General features: G+C 41.4%; 1 protein-coding gene across 3 annotated transcripts in view; it reads left to right on the top strand.

Annotated features, from left to right (window-relative positions):
• The window catches only part of LOC143330329 (radixin), a 35,156-nt gene extending 22,600 nt beyond the window's left edge, over positions 1-12,556 (top strand). For all 3 annotated transcript variants that reach the window (XM_076746812.1, XM_076746816.1, XM_076746815.1), the window contains exons 4-15: positions 1,604-1,699; positions 1,979-2,101; positions 2,727-2,878; positions 3,617-3,700; positions 3,853-3,999; positions 4,749-4,845; positions 4,928-5,091; positions 5,887-6,017; positions 7,033-7,193; positions 8,008-8,100; positions 10,295-10,504; positions 11,559-12,556. In XM_076746812.1, the coding sequence (XP_076602927.1) occupies positions 1,604-1,699; positions 1,979-2,101; positions 2,727-2,878; positions 3,617-3,700; positions 3,853-3,999; positions 4,749-4,845; positions 4,928-5,091; positions 5,887-6,017; positions 7,033-7,193; positions 8,008-8,100; positions 10,295-10,504; positions 11,559-11,723 (1,623 nt within the window). In that variant the 3' untranslated portion in view covers positions 11,724-12,556. The remainder of the gene's footprint in view (positions 1-1,603; positions 1,700-1,978; positions 2,102-2,726; positions 2,879-3,616; positions 3,701-3,852; positions 4,000-4,748; positions 4,846-4,927; positions 5,092-5,886; positions 6,018-7,032; positions 7,194-8,007; positions 8,101-10,294; positions 10,505-11,558) is intronic.
• The last annotated feature ends 2,047 nt before the right edge of the window (positions 12,557-14,603 follow it).

Below are 14,603 nucleotides of genomic sequence, written 5' to 3'. Positions count from 1 at the left end.
TAGTTGACAGAGAGCTTGACTCATTCAAGTCTTTCATCAAGCAAAAATAACAAACACTCACAAGCTCTCACTTTTCAAATGTGAGGATTTGCTATGTTTTTTTTGGTTGTTGTTTTTTTAATAGATTTGAGTTTGGGACTTTTGGACTAAACAAGTTATTATAAGACCTCGGGCTCTGGAGCTGTGTTGAGGTTACGTGCATTCCAGCAGTGAATGGTGAGCTCTGTGATAATGAGTCATGCAAGAAAACAGCCTGCAGTCGCTCCTGAAAGCTGTTTCATTTTGAAATTCACATGAATGAAGAGAGGGCTCCATTAATAAAGATACTGTCCTGCTCAATATAAAGACACACTCAAACACACACACACACACACACACACACACACAGAATGGTAAAAGGCCCAGCCCAAACACCAACATGTCAGCCTGTATCTCTACATTAATTACATTAATACTTTCAGGGACCAAAATCTTTTAAAGTTGTCCGCATGAACAAGTGTCTTCATCTAAAATGAAGGAGTCCTGTTCAGTTGCCCAGTCAGCTTGATTTTTCCGTCCCTTTTATGTTGCTCGTCCTCTGCTGTTCTCTCTTCCTCTTGTTATTCCCTCTCTCTCATCCCAATGTTCCCCAATCATTTATCCACATTCTGAGGCTTCACTCCTAAATCTGCATGCTGAGCTCACAGCATCCGCATAGCTGTCTCTGCATACCGCATTCCCAGCCCCACTGAAGGCACTGCGTGTGTGTGTGTGTGTGTGTGTGTGTGTGTGCAAAAATGATGTATTGTACAGTTACCATTGTAGTGTTTTGGTTTGGTGGTTGAGTGTGTTTTCGCCTTGTTTATGTCTGTGATTATTTGATAGACATGGTTATTTATGCGTTTATGTGAGTCTGAGTATGAGGGAGAGTTAATTATATGGTAGTGACTGCCATCGTATTGACTGTAAATCACATTAGAGTCTGAGTAAGCAGGTCCCCCTCAGGGACGCTCTCTCTCTCTCTCTCTCTTTCTCTGTATAAATGAGACGGCACTTCGTGAAGCATGCAAGGGGCTATGAAGGGAATATAAAGTTAGAAGTGGAGGGGAAAGAAAGGAGAGGAAGAAGAGGAGAGGGAATGGAAGAAGGATGGAAAACTGAAAACTGTTGCCTTGCTGTTCTACAGGGACCCTTGTGTTGCTGTTAGTCTGTTTGTATGTGTGTGCATTTTTAATGGAAACATCAATTAATTATAGATAGCTAATCTAAATTGAAACACAATATATGGCCAGAAGTAAGTGGACAGCTGTGTCTTCATAATTTTATGTACATTTAGGTCAAGACCCTGAATTACAATGAAGAGAAATCTTTTATACAATAGCATGTGGTGATATTTTGCATAATACTATGCTGCCAAATTAGTGGTTCCAGTTTGGTAAAGACTTTGCTGTTTCAACATGACAGTGCTCTCATGCATAATCCATGTGGTTTTCCCGGTTTGTTGTGGAAGAACCTTAACTGGCCTGAGCAGAGCTCTTACTTCAACCACACCCATGTTAGATGTCCTGTACCAACTGTAAACTGAAAAACAAGCAAAAATCATTTGTGGCAAATTGTGTTCCAGGTGGTGAAGACAGTGGGTCTGAGGGAGGTGTGGTTCTTTGGCCTCCAGTACACGGACAGTAAAGGCTACATCACATGGCTCAAACTCAACAAGAAGGTGAGAGAGTGCAGCCAATCATAGACTGTCTACCCATGCGACCACTTCTATTGAATTTCTTTATTCCTGTTTTTATCATCTGTGCAAATAAATTGATTCCCACAACTAGAAAACATGATAATATTGAAGTAATGAAAGCCTGTAAACAGTCATCCTCCTGTGGTATAGAGACTTTGTCATGCTAGAAAGCCTTGTGTGTGTAATCTTACTATATTATTCTGTTGGTAGAAGCTTTAATCCAAAGTGCCTAAAAATCTCATGTGTGCATGTTTTCTGCAGGTGACCCAGCAGGATGTGAAGAAGGAGAATCCTCTGCAGTTCAAGTTCAGAGCAAAGTTCTTCCCAGAGGACGTTTCTGAGGAGCTCATCCAGGAGATCACACAGAAACTCTTCTTCCTGCAGGTACTCCACAGCTGATAGATTACTGATCCTGATAAGGTTAACCTAAGTCACTCGGTGGACACATTCTGAAAAACTGAGCTGTGATTTGCAGTTGTCTTCATGTGAAAGCATGGTTTGGGGGTCTTAAGGTGAGAATTTGGCTACGACCAAGTAGGAAAAGTTGGCATCCAATTTAATGTGCAGTCTGGTTATTATTCTTTGACCAGATAAGTCCTAATTTATGTAGAAAATGTTGCCAATGATTGACTGTAGTGTACTAGGCAAAGTTCTGCTTGTGTTTGATATTTAATGTTTAAAAGTCTTCATTTTGTGAATGAAAAAACGCTAGAAAACTGTGTTTTTGCTCATATTTGTCACATAAAAGAAAAGTGAAAATGTATAACTGCTAGTCACAAAGCCAGGAGATCCTCACGCTTTTTATACCCCCTCCAATAGTTCCCAAAATGTCATTATTTTCACATATTTCTGTCCAGAGAGACATACAGACAGATTTGACTGCTGCTTTTCATATTATACCGAACTACAGGCTACTACAGACTGTGTGTCTCTCTGTCTGTCTGTCTTTCTGTGTGTGTGTGTGTGTGTGTGTGTGTGTGTGTGTGTGTGTGTGTGTGTGTGTGTGCAGGTGAAGGAGGCCATTCTGAATGATGAGAACTACTGTCCCCCAGAGACAGCTGTGCTGGTGGCCTCCTATGCTGTCCAGGCCAAGTATGGAGATTACAACAAAGACGTTCACAAGCCTGGTTACCTGGCCTCCGACCGGCTACTGCCACAAAGGTACAGGATATTCTGCACTATACTGTGTACAATATACCATAGTACTCTATTCTACTATACTGTTCAACTATACTATACTAAATCCATACTAGACTACACAATACTATAGTATACTATACTTGTGAGGACCCACATGTATTGAAATCATTGATTCCCTAAGATCCAAGTTATGTTGAGATTAAAAGTGTGGAAAATGCATTAGTTTACATAAATAATAAATGGACTGCACTTATATAATGCCTTAGCTGAAAAGGTTACACTGCTTTACAGTTTGCCTCTCATTCACCTATTCACACACACAACACACACACACACACACACACACACACAAACACAAACACAAACACACACTGATTGCAGTAGAGCTGCCATGGAAAACCATTTGTGTGGTCAGGCCATCAGTTTGAGGTTGAGTGTCTTCCACAAGGACATTTGGACACCAGGAGCTGGGGAACAAACCACCAACCCTGCCGTTAATGAACAATGAGCCCTATCTCCTGAGCTACAGTCAACCCCTAATATTACAGATGTTGTGATAATTTCCTACATGGTGAGACCATTATGCCATGTAAAACACTCTTTGCATAGTATATTGAGTTAAATCTCTAACTTGCAGCCTGATGAAGTGCAGCAGTCTAGCTAAGAGAGAACATAAGGTTCTATCACTGTATTCATTCATTCATTTCTTACATATATTTGTTCTGCTTTTTCTTTCGTGTGTCCATGTGTGCCTCGTAGAGTCCTGGAGCAACACAAGCTGACAAAGGAGCAATGGGAAGACAGAATACAGACCTGGCATGAGGAACACAGAAGCATGCTCAGGTAAGTGTGTGTGGATGTGTGTGTGTGATAGAGAGGAGAGAATTTACTATCTCTTTACTATCTCTCTCGTTTTAGGATCCTGATTTTTGAAGACATAAATGTCATTGCGCTTGTGTGTGTGTGTGTGTGTGTGTTTGGGTGGGTGCGTGTAGGGAGGATGCGATGATGGAGTACCTGAAGATCGCTCAGGACCTGGAGATGTACGGTGTCAACTACTTTGAAATTAAAAACAAGAAGGGCACAGAACTGTGGCTGGGGGTCGACGCCCTGGGACTCAACATCTACGAGCACGAAGACAAGTAACCAACTCACACATACACAAACACACACACACACACAATGACTACATACTTACAAAGTTGTGAGAGTTGCTCAGATTCACTCATTACAGCGTCAAATGGCATCAGTATTTGACACCAAACGGTGGGGAACCTCTGGTCTAGCTGGTGTGATCAATACCTCTTTGAAACTGAAAACTGAAAATAAAGAGGAAGACAATGAAACCAGAAGACATGTTACTGTCAATGACAACAACTCCCACTCACGTAGCTATTTTAGGAAGATTCCCTGCTACAGTTGATCCCCTGTTGTAATGAAGTGATGGCTTTAAACTTCAAATGGGTGAAGAAATCTTTTGTAAAATTGGATGCAGTGGCAACTGTCACAGTCAGTAAATTCATGTTTTGAAATTCCATAAATAATGCATCAACAATGAAAAGAGCTTTCCCTTCGCCTTTAAAAGTGTGTCACATGCATCAAGTGTTGAATTTTTCCACAGCTATGTTACAGCTGGGAAAAGCAGTGTATTCTCGATGACCTTGGATTGCATTGGTTTGACCACAGCACCCTCTTCTGGTGTTGAACAGCATAGCTAATAAACTTGGACACAGAGGCTTTGTTCAGACAGCCAACATTTAACACTAAATTTGATGTTTGAAGCTTTCAAAGCATGCACATCTGTTCATAAACTTTCAGTGGAAGTTTTAAGTATTACATTATTAATCTCTTTTTCAATGGCTAATTAAAAATCTCATCACTGCTGCCTCAGGTTGTCACCAAAGATCGGTTTCCCCTGGAGTGAGATCAGAAACATTTCCTTCAACGACAAGAAGTTTGTCATCAAACCCATCGACAAGAAAGCTCCAGTAAGTGTTGGAATGATGTGTGATTGATATTTTTTTAAATGTGTCTTTTTGCTGCCATGCCCATCCTTTGTGTCTCCTCTAGGACTTTGTTTTCTACGCCCCTCGGTTGCGGATCAACAAGCGCATCCTGGCATTATGTATGGGAAACCATGAGCTGTACATGAGAAGGAGGAAGCCTGACACCATTGAGGTGCAGCAGATGAAGGCTCAGGCCAGAGAGGAGAAGCACCACAAACAGATGGAGAGGTACACAAATGTTATTAGATATTATTTTCCTGTTTTTCCAGCATTCCAATATGCTTTTTTAGTTCATTCCTAATAGGTTGAAGAACACACTGGCACTGAATCACTGTATTGTATTTACAGTCAATGGATGACTGCAGTTAGTGTTATAGGTCAGCTCCTAATAGGAGCTTCTCTCCCTGTATACACCCATTGTGTGTTGCATGGTGCTTTGGGTGAACAAGTATCAGCTTAGGTCTGAAGTGCATGTTCATTGATAAAGCATTGTGAACAGTAGGGGGCAGTGCTGCATTGAAAAACTCCTGCTCATCGTCCTTCTCTGCCGGGTTCGGTCTGTTAGTGCAAGAGCTGCTCTTTCTGCAGGAAACAAACACAGCACAGATCATTTTACACGTTCACATAAGTCATCCAAGCTGTTTGTCTCCACGTGCTGTTTGGAAGGATGAAGCCACTCAGCAGAACAGAGAATGAACCTCTGGATACTTGAGTGGTCAGTGCAGAGGACGCACATAATGTGTGAAATTCTATCTTACAAAACACATTTTCCCACTTATCGGCAAGTTTAATGCACCAACAAAAAAGAATTGTAAGAAATTATTTAATGCAGGAATTCAGATAACATATTTGCATGACAGCAACACAGCTGACATGGCATTGGGAAAATGTCTTGTTAAAACCAGACTCAATGCAAACACTGTATAGATTTTCTTGTAGACTATATTCATGGTGTATAACTTAATGGGATTGACAGATACGTCACCGGCTGAGTGTGATGGTTGTTTTCTGTTATTTGGGCAGAGCGCAGCTGGAGAACGAGAAGAAGAAGCGTGAGCATGCTGAAAAGGAGAAGGAGCGGATAGAGAGAGAGAAGGACGAGCTGATCGAGAGGCTGAAGCAGATTGAAGAGCAGACGCAGAGAGCTCAGAAAGGTATGACTGCATCATCATCATCATCATCATCATCATCATCATCAAGCTGAGCACAGCAGGTGCTCCTGTACCCCGAGCCCCGTGAGGGCCACACTGAGTCTTAGGCCTTGACAGGGAGGAGTTCAGACTTTCTGTCCTCACAGCAGCTGCTGAACAAAAAGTGGTCCGAGGTTAGCACCGAAAGTCAAAGTTATTTCTTATTATTTGATCATTCTTGTCTAGTTTATTGAGATCAATTTCTTTTGCAGCTGCTTGTGTCATCAGACAAGTTTGGCTTTTTTTGTTGACTAGAAAAAAAAGGCATGTGTTGACATGCAGACATGTATTGTGTGAAAGTATCGAAAAAAAAGGTTTTGGTGTCAGAAGCTGCAACTGGGATCTTATTTGCACCAATATAAAAAAAAAAAATCAAAAAAGTCCAAAAGTCTAACAACAAAAAGTAGCCAAACTGAAGTTGAGTTGTGAAAATGGAAAACTATTCAGGCATTAAAAGAACAATTGATAAACCCAAGCTGAATGAATAACCCTGCACTCTAATAACAACATTTCCTAAAGTTGAAAGGTCATCTGTATATCTTCTCAAAATACAGCAGTGCCAAAAAAAACCAAAACGTCTGCTAATGTGAAACTAAATATGTCTTTATATGACCTTTTAATGCTGAAAAATGTAGCAACGATGAAGACAAACAGCACAGACAGTGAGGCAGAGATACTTGTTAATAAGGCTTGTTGGACTGGTGCACTTTAAATTGTTTTAGCACAACAGAAAACGAATTAATTTAATTCAGTTAAACATAATAATAAATATATGAATTCATCATTATTCAGAATGGTCACACTTGAATGGCTCCATGGCTCGAGGAGATCAGTCATTTGCAAAACTAACTTTGGCTCAAGGAAAATAAGGAGGAGATGCAGCTCTCTCGCAGTGTCTTTCACATTTTGTCGGATTCCCTCTTTGATCACGCGCTCACACACGTTTATACTGAGTATATTTACATGTGTATGCATGCAGAGTTAGAGGAGCAGACTCGCAAAGCGCTGGAGTTGGAGCAGGAGAGGAAGCGGGCAAAGGAGGAGGCAGAGCGGTTGGAGCGGGAGAGGCAGGCGGCGGAGGAGGCCAAGTCAGCGCTGGCTCAGCAGGCTGCCGACCAGATGAAGAACCAGGAACAACTGGTACCTGCACTCACACATCAGTCACAGCCGCTGATCCTACCTCCAGCATCCTGTAGCCTAGTGCTTCTTTGTAGGTTTAGTTTGGTTCTATTCAGCCTGAATTATGAAGGAAATGTTGAATTGAATCATTTAAACAATCACGACTGTCAAGTAGGTCAATTTTTTTAAACTTGTAACAAAGCTGCTGAACCATGCTACAGTTCTCATGTTAGAGGACTGATTAATGCTAATTTGACTTGCCAGTGTCAAAAGACCTGGGTTGACTGTGAGGACTAGCCTGTGGTTCAGCTAATGTTTATACTCATTCAGTGAGCCTCGTGCTCTGTGTGGAAGGTTCTGGGATTGTCCGTCTATGAATAGTAACAATAACAGACATCTGCACAGCATGACTTATAATGTGTATGAACTCTTCAGAGACACTTCCAGCAGCACAACAAATTCATTTATTGGAGAAATATTAGGTGTCAGCTTGCGGAAAGCTATTTGTATTAAAGCAGTGATTGTGTGAGCTTTAAATCACTAATAGCTAAATTAAATCCCAAGATTCAGACATTTGACATACCTTATTCTTGTTTTACAGTTTATTATGCCTTCAACAAGTAAAGGCTTAAGTGTCGATCAGCAGTATTTGTTTGGTTCAGGGTTTGCTGGTGTAATGAATACAGGGGTCATGAAAATCAAGCACAGCTACCAGTTTGTCAAATACGTGAAGTTGCTTCTGTCTGTTTTATATTGCTGTAAATTGTCAGTACTTTGCGGTTTGGGGCTGTTGGTTAGCCAGCACACTGAGTTCAGTCTCTGTTATCTGCAACAGGCTGCTGAGTTAGCAGAGTTCACTGCCAAAATCGCTCTGCTCGAGGAGGCCAAGAGGAAAAAAGAAGATGAAGCAACAGAATGGCAACACAAAGTAATGTAACTCCTGTATCTGTGTGTGTGTTTGTGTGTGTGTGTGTGTGTGTGTGTGTGTGTGTGTGTGTGTTTTAAAAAAACAACTGATCAGATAAAAATCTGGGTAAAAATCTCATTATATGGCACCCAGTTAGCACAAAGGCAAAAGGCCTCACCCACTACCCCAAAAATCTGGGTTTGACTTCTGCGTCGGTGTCACCAGCTTGGCCAGCTGCAGCAGTCAGTTTCTAGGGTGGGAGGCCGGTGTGGGATCACATTATTGTCACTGCACTAGTGGCTCCGTCTGATTGACTGTGCTGTCTCCTCTCCATATTAATATAAGAACGGGTTACAGGATACCGTGAAACTGTCGCCCTCAGGTAGTTCTGGCAAGAGAGTGCAGTACAGAAGAAACTGGATGTTAAAATCAGTTCGTAAAAAGGGAAGCACAGTCAACGATGCTGCTGCTGTTAATCACCCACAGTCACCACGCCTCGTGTATGCTGAACCGACCGAACTGTATGTGTGAGAGTATGCGTGTATGTGTTCATACGTGTGAATGTACCTTTCATTTTCAGGTGTCTGTGGCTTTTGCCTTGGATAATTGAGGGTGTGTTTGATAAATGTTTGTTTTATGAAACAGGTAATGTGTGTTTGGATGTGAGCCGCCGAACCCTAACCCTATGAAAAATACTGCTTTTTAAAGCAAAGCTCAACGCCTCTAAATCATCACGTGTTCCAAGAGGAGTTCCAACAGCCAGTGAAAATATTTTTGATGCTGACACGGTGATCATTTTCACATTACTCCAGTCTAAGTAGCACAAAATTAGATACATGCACAGATCAGAAATTACAAAAATCGACCATTAGATACATCAGACCTGCGTTCACAAACTATTAAAACCCTCTATCTGTTCTAACAGTCAGGTAGATGAATGGTTTAATGGATTAATGGTTATATATAGTCTCCACTGCAGTAAAGGAGAATGGGAGTTAGATGGGAAAACGGTTACGTTGTACTGATCTGATAAGAGAGGATTGATCTCAACTTAAAATTGTCTCGTTCACAGTGTTTCCTAGTTTTCAAAAGAGATTAAAATCCCTCATACAATACCAACAGTCTCTCTGCATATATAGACGTTTATTTTCACGTTTCATTGATATGAGCTGCATGGCTGTATAACTGAATGTTCAGTGATAAACAAGGACCCTGTCATTCAGTCGATCGTTGTCCTGTCAATGCTTGTGTGCACTGTTGATTATCAGAAAACAGACAGCAGACTTTGCTCACTAATAACACTGAATTGTGATCCGTGGGCTGAGTGGAATCAGTGGACCCTCGCAGTCATGATGGTCATTTTTAGTTTGAAAATTTATGGTGGTGCAGCCTGAGAGAGAAGAGAAGACACTCCTCTTCCTCTCAGGCATCAGGTGCCAAATGTCCCATTATATTAAATAAATGCTTAATGTAACAGGGTAAAGAGTTTAAGGAAAACTGTAGAAGAATCGGTGTTTGTCTACACCACTAAAACGTTTGACAAAGACTTGTCAAACAGAGTTAAGCTTGATTTGTAATAAAAAAGGATTTTTGCCAGTTAGTTGCCGCAGTAGATTCTTGGGATTGCTGCTTCTAATGGGACTTTTCTGTCAAATCTTTAAATGCAATTGTGCATTCCTCTGTTCAGGTACAAACCGGCATTCATTTAATACAGCTAGACACATCACATGAAGTGTGTTAAACAAAGCCACGTGAGTCATTACAAGAATCACAGGACACATAAGAATCCCAACGTGAGTGGAGACTCCATAAATGATTTAAAGGGACAACACATGTCCCACTGTGGGTCCCCCTGGGCAGCTTTATATCAGCTTTCATATCATGTCACGAGTTTCATTTTCTATACATACACATCATTAACTGATCATCAGGGCTCTTTGATGTATTATGTCAGTGTAGCACACTGTTTAATAGCAGGAAACGGTTCCAGACTGATGATACAGTTCACTGCATGTAAACCCTGATGTCTGTATCCATGCAAAGGTATCCATGCAAATTCTTGTTCTGAAATACTTTAAAAAGCTGTGACACCTTTTCTAAAAGGATTCAGGGAAAAATAAATGTGTGTTAAATGTGTGTGCATCTGTCCGTACTCATGTCTGTAAGCTGTCAGTGTCTCTTTCCCTCTGTAACTTTGCACATGTGTTGTTTCCAGGCTCTGTCAGCACAAGACGACCTGGAGAAGACCAGGGAGGAGCTGAAGACGGCCATAACGTCACTGCCGGCCCCAGAACACGACGAGCAGGACGAAACGAACGCCGAAGCGAGTGCCGAGCTGCTCAGCGAGGGCGTCACCAGCCACCGCAGCGAAGAGGAACGCATCACTGAGGCGCAGAAGAACGAACGTGTCAAGAAGCAGCTACAGGTAGAGGCGCAGCGCAAGAGGGCAGAGATGGGGAATAAAACGGCAACTTCAGCATTGCTCGCTGTCAAAGAAGGCACATTTCTACAAGAGCCGAGTCTGAGGCCTTTCAAGCCTCGGCTCTGTCAAAATGTGAAGTCAGAGCCGACTGAGGAGAAGAGATTATTCTTAAGGCTTCATAAGCAAAGTGCAGGGGCCAGAGGTGCACAAAAAAGTTGTGGCTAGCAAGCAATGCTTGTTGAGAAATAACTTCAGTATCATAAAGTTGAAAAACCAGTTTCTCAGATTTTGGTACAAATACAGATGGAAGATCTCAAATCATGCTCAGTGTTTTCCAAACATGGAAACGACACCATCATCACTTTCAGTAAGTAAAGGGAACTGCTGTGCCACATGCTGTCTGACTGCAGTGGTGCAATTTTGAACATTCCTCAAAGCAGAAGTTAAACAAGCGTGGCTCATTTTATTCTTAATGCAGGCACACTCTGAAACACCTGACAAAACTGTGTGTGTTCTGACCTCATTGGACTTCCTCTGCAGTCTTACCATCTGTATGTCTTAATGTTCATGTGGAGGGATGGAGGACATCACATACTGTACTGAAATGGTTTTCCCGTAAAGCTGCTGGAAAAGTGTGCAACAGTGACGCTCTTTCAGTGGTTTGGTTTCATGTAATACACAACGGTGAAACTCATGCATTAACAATCAATTTGAATATTTTACATGTTACCTTACATACATTTGGTAGATTATGATAAAGATATGAATACCAAACAATGTTGTTGTTCATATTATAAAATTGATTTCAGCCATACTGCACAGCATTAGGAAGTGATGTGATATTTTTTGTGCACATCTGTCAGCCCATGCTCCTCATACATCTCACACCATCCTATTCCACCCACCCATGAGACGTGACAGATGAGACCAAATAACAGACGGTCAAACTTTTTCTTTATCCACCACTGATGTCATCTCGGCCCACTGCTGCCTAAACTATGATGCACTTCTTTGCTGTCTCTCATCACCCCTCTCTCTGTCTCTGTTGTCTGTCCAGGCTCTGAGTTCAGAGTTGGCAGAAGCCCGGGATGACACCAAGAAAACGCAGAACGACATGCTGCATGCCGAGAACGTCAGGGCAGGCAGAGACAAGTACAAAACCCTGCGCCAGATCCGCCAGGGCAACACCAAGCAGCGCATCGATGAGTTTGAGTCCATGTGAGCCGTGGCGAAGGGTGGACACAATAAGAGAGAAGAGAAAGTTAGTCTCGTTGCCATGTCAACGCCTCACTTTCCCTCTAAAGCCCAAAACCTGCTGCCACCCCAGGAACTCCTGCTTTTTTTTCTATCCAGGAGAAACACCGGCTAACGGGCTTTGTAGCTTCAGCCTCGCCAAAGCTCTTTGGCCAATCAAGCCGCTACCTGCTTTTTAGAGCTCCGCCCCTGCCCCCGCCCCCGCCCCAACGAAGCACACGTCTTTTAATCTGTCAGAAAACTAGCAAGCAACATATCCTGTCAAACACGGACTGCCTCCTTCAACAATACTGACAGTTTTAATGCTTGCATGTATGATAGTTAGACAACAGGACCGTTAGACAAACTGAGAGACTGGACAGGATTGGTTGATAACGTGTTTTTTGCGCAACAAAATAAAATGGCCATTTGTAGTTTGTGGTTGTTGCCGCCACGCTTGTCCGTGAAGCTTTAATATCTGTACCTTACTTTCACTTCTTTTGTCATCAGTTGAACAATTTAAATCATTTGTTTAAAAAAATGCCTTATTTGTCTGGTTTCCTTCCTATCTAGTTTTACTTTTTGTCATTTTGTGAGGGAAAGTTCGCCTGTTCAGTTTTGCTGTCGGTGTCATTGATCTGTTAGGCGTTGTTGCATCAGTTAATCTTCTTTAAAGGTTGTCAGTTTGCAGATGAGCAAGCAAATATGCAAACTAAATGAGCTTATTTTCCATTCTTACTGTGCTGGCATTCTCCATCCATTGAGACATTTGTTCAAATATATATTTTGCCCCACAATAAAGAATGAATTTATATTTCCAACAATGCAGCTACAGAATGATCTTGAGGGTCCTGGCTGAGGTTAGAGCCGGTCAAGCTGGATTTATTATGTTGTGTTACATATACATGTCTAAACCTGGCACACAGTGGTGTTATAAAAGTCAGTTTGCAGTGAGTTTGCTGCATAAAGCCAGTTTGCCATGAATGACTTTTCATTGTCTGACTTTGCATATCAGTCAGACACAGCAATATTATGTACCATCACTTCCTGATTTGACTCACAGATGCTCTTCTCTGCTCCCAGTTACAGCAGAAGAATCTTTAAAATAACAGCAAGCACAACTTTAATATAGCATTTAATCTGTAAAATAAATGTTTGGTTCAAAGTATTTTTCCATGGAACTGTCATCTGGTTGTGCAGAGGTTCAACCACACAAGAAAAGACTTAAAAAATCCACCAATTAAAGCAAATCACACCGCAAATACACTATAAATTGAAAAATTGTTGTGTCATGAATGTGTTTGCAGTAAGTAAATTTGACCTTAACAATTGATAAATACAGGCCAGTTTTTAGTTTTCTTTTATCTGTAAATCCAGTAGCCTTCAGAGTTGCCACCATATTCATTGATCAAACTGACCCAGAGTGTACAGTACACACTGTGTCTCCAGCTGCATCTCCACAGCTGCCTTTTAACCCTTTAAAGGAACATTCAAGAGCCAATAAGGAGCCTCACAGGGAGCAAACAGAACATGAAAGCTTGAATACGGCTTTTATTGCTCACGTGTACATCACATTCGAAAACAGTCAGGGTGTCTCATTTGGCTATTGTTTCCCAGATTCTACAGGTATGACAAGTTTACTTTTCGTGCTTTTGTTTTGGGTTTCATTGCCTAAAGCTCAGTTGAGTTCCATGGTCTACAGACGTCTGCAGAGACCCATTCCAAAAAGACATGTTTTCATGACCTATAAAAGGAAAAACATGAGCTAAAGCACAATTAATGAAAAGCATTTCAGCCCATTTCATTTAATCTCAAGTTTCTTTTCTTTTATATAAAATGGATCATGTATTTGATCCTGTATGTAGAACCCTTTCAAAATAAATATGAGCTTAAAGCAATACCTTTTCTTAATATTACAAGAAGTAAGAAGGTGTTTCTGAAACATAATTTAACTGAATATAATCAATTTAAATGTAACTTATTCATCAGCATGGTTCTGGATCGTCTTTTGGAATGAAACTCTTCATCTACCAGCAGGACACATAGCGAAACAGCAGCAATGGTTAAACACTTTAATACCATCTTTTTATTTTGGTTTAACATAACCACCATTGACTTGACCAAGGGGAAATACAGGAAAGCCTTTAACCTGGCTTTGGTCCCTGAAGAGGTGGCACTTCATGATCTCTGTAGCATAAACGAAGCTGTATTAAAGCACACTTGACATAAAGGTGGGAATGAACTGTGTGAACATTGGTGATATTTTACATTTCTTTCCCACTGGATGAAATAGCTGGATTTGAGGCCGTTTTAATCAAATAAGCAACAAACAAAAACAGAATTTTATGTGTCGAGACAAAACCCACAGAATTCTTACAGGTGTGTTCAGACTGAATGCAAAGCAACAGAGGCAAGTTCACTGTGGGATACCCACTGACCACGGTGCAAAACAACAAGCACAGGTGTACATAATCAGGTGTAAATGACAGCTGAATTGTGTTAAGATGCTCATGATGTGCGTGCTGGCTCACTGTTACACTGCGATGGCTTACTGGGACAGTGAACTAGAACAAAGTCAGCATTAACTTCACCGGTAACGTCTATGCCTGCACTGGAAAAAGGCCAGTATACAAAGCTTGCTAACGGGTAAGCTTATTGTTCCACTGGGTTGGGCTGATACGCAGATAGCATCACGCCAAGTGTTGGCTGTCTGAGCTGTCACACAGCCAGCATATGTCTGCTGTGTATGTTGGCAGCTAAGAAACAGCTACACCTAACATTTACTGAAAAACAACCACAAAAATGCCCAAATTCACATGACTAAAGCGAAGTGGAAATTTGCTTGGTTCATATTCAGTCTGAACACTGT

This window comes from Chaetodon auriga, chromosome 13, assembly GCF_051107435.1.
Source record: "Chaetodon auriga isolate fChaAug3 chromosome 13, fChaAug3.hap1, whole genome shotgun sequence".
Classification (NCBI taxonomy): Eukaryota; Metazoa; Chordata; class Actinopteri; order Chaetodontiformes; family Chaetodontidae; genus Chaetodon; species Chaetodon auriga.
Note: the sequence above shows the minus strand (reverse complement) of the source record. Positions and strands in the feature narration are given on the sequence as shown.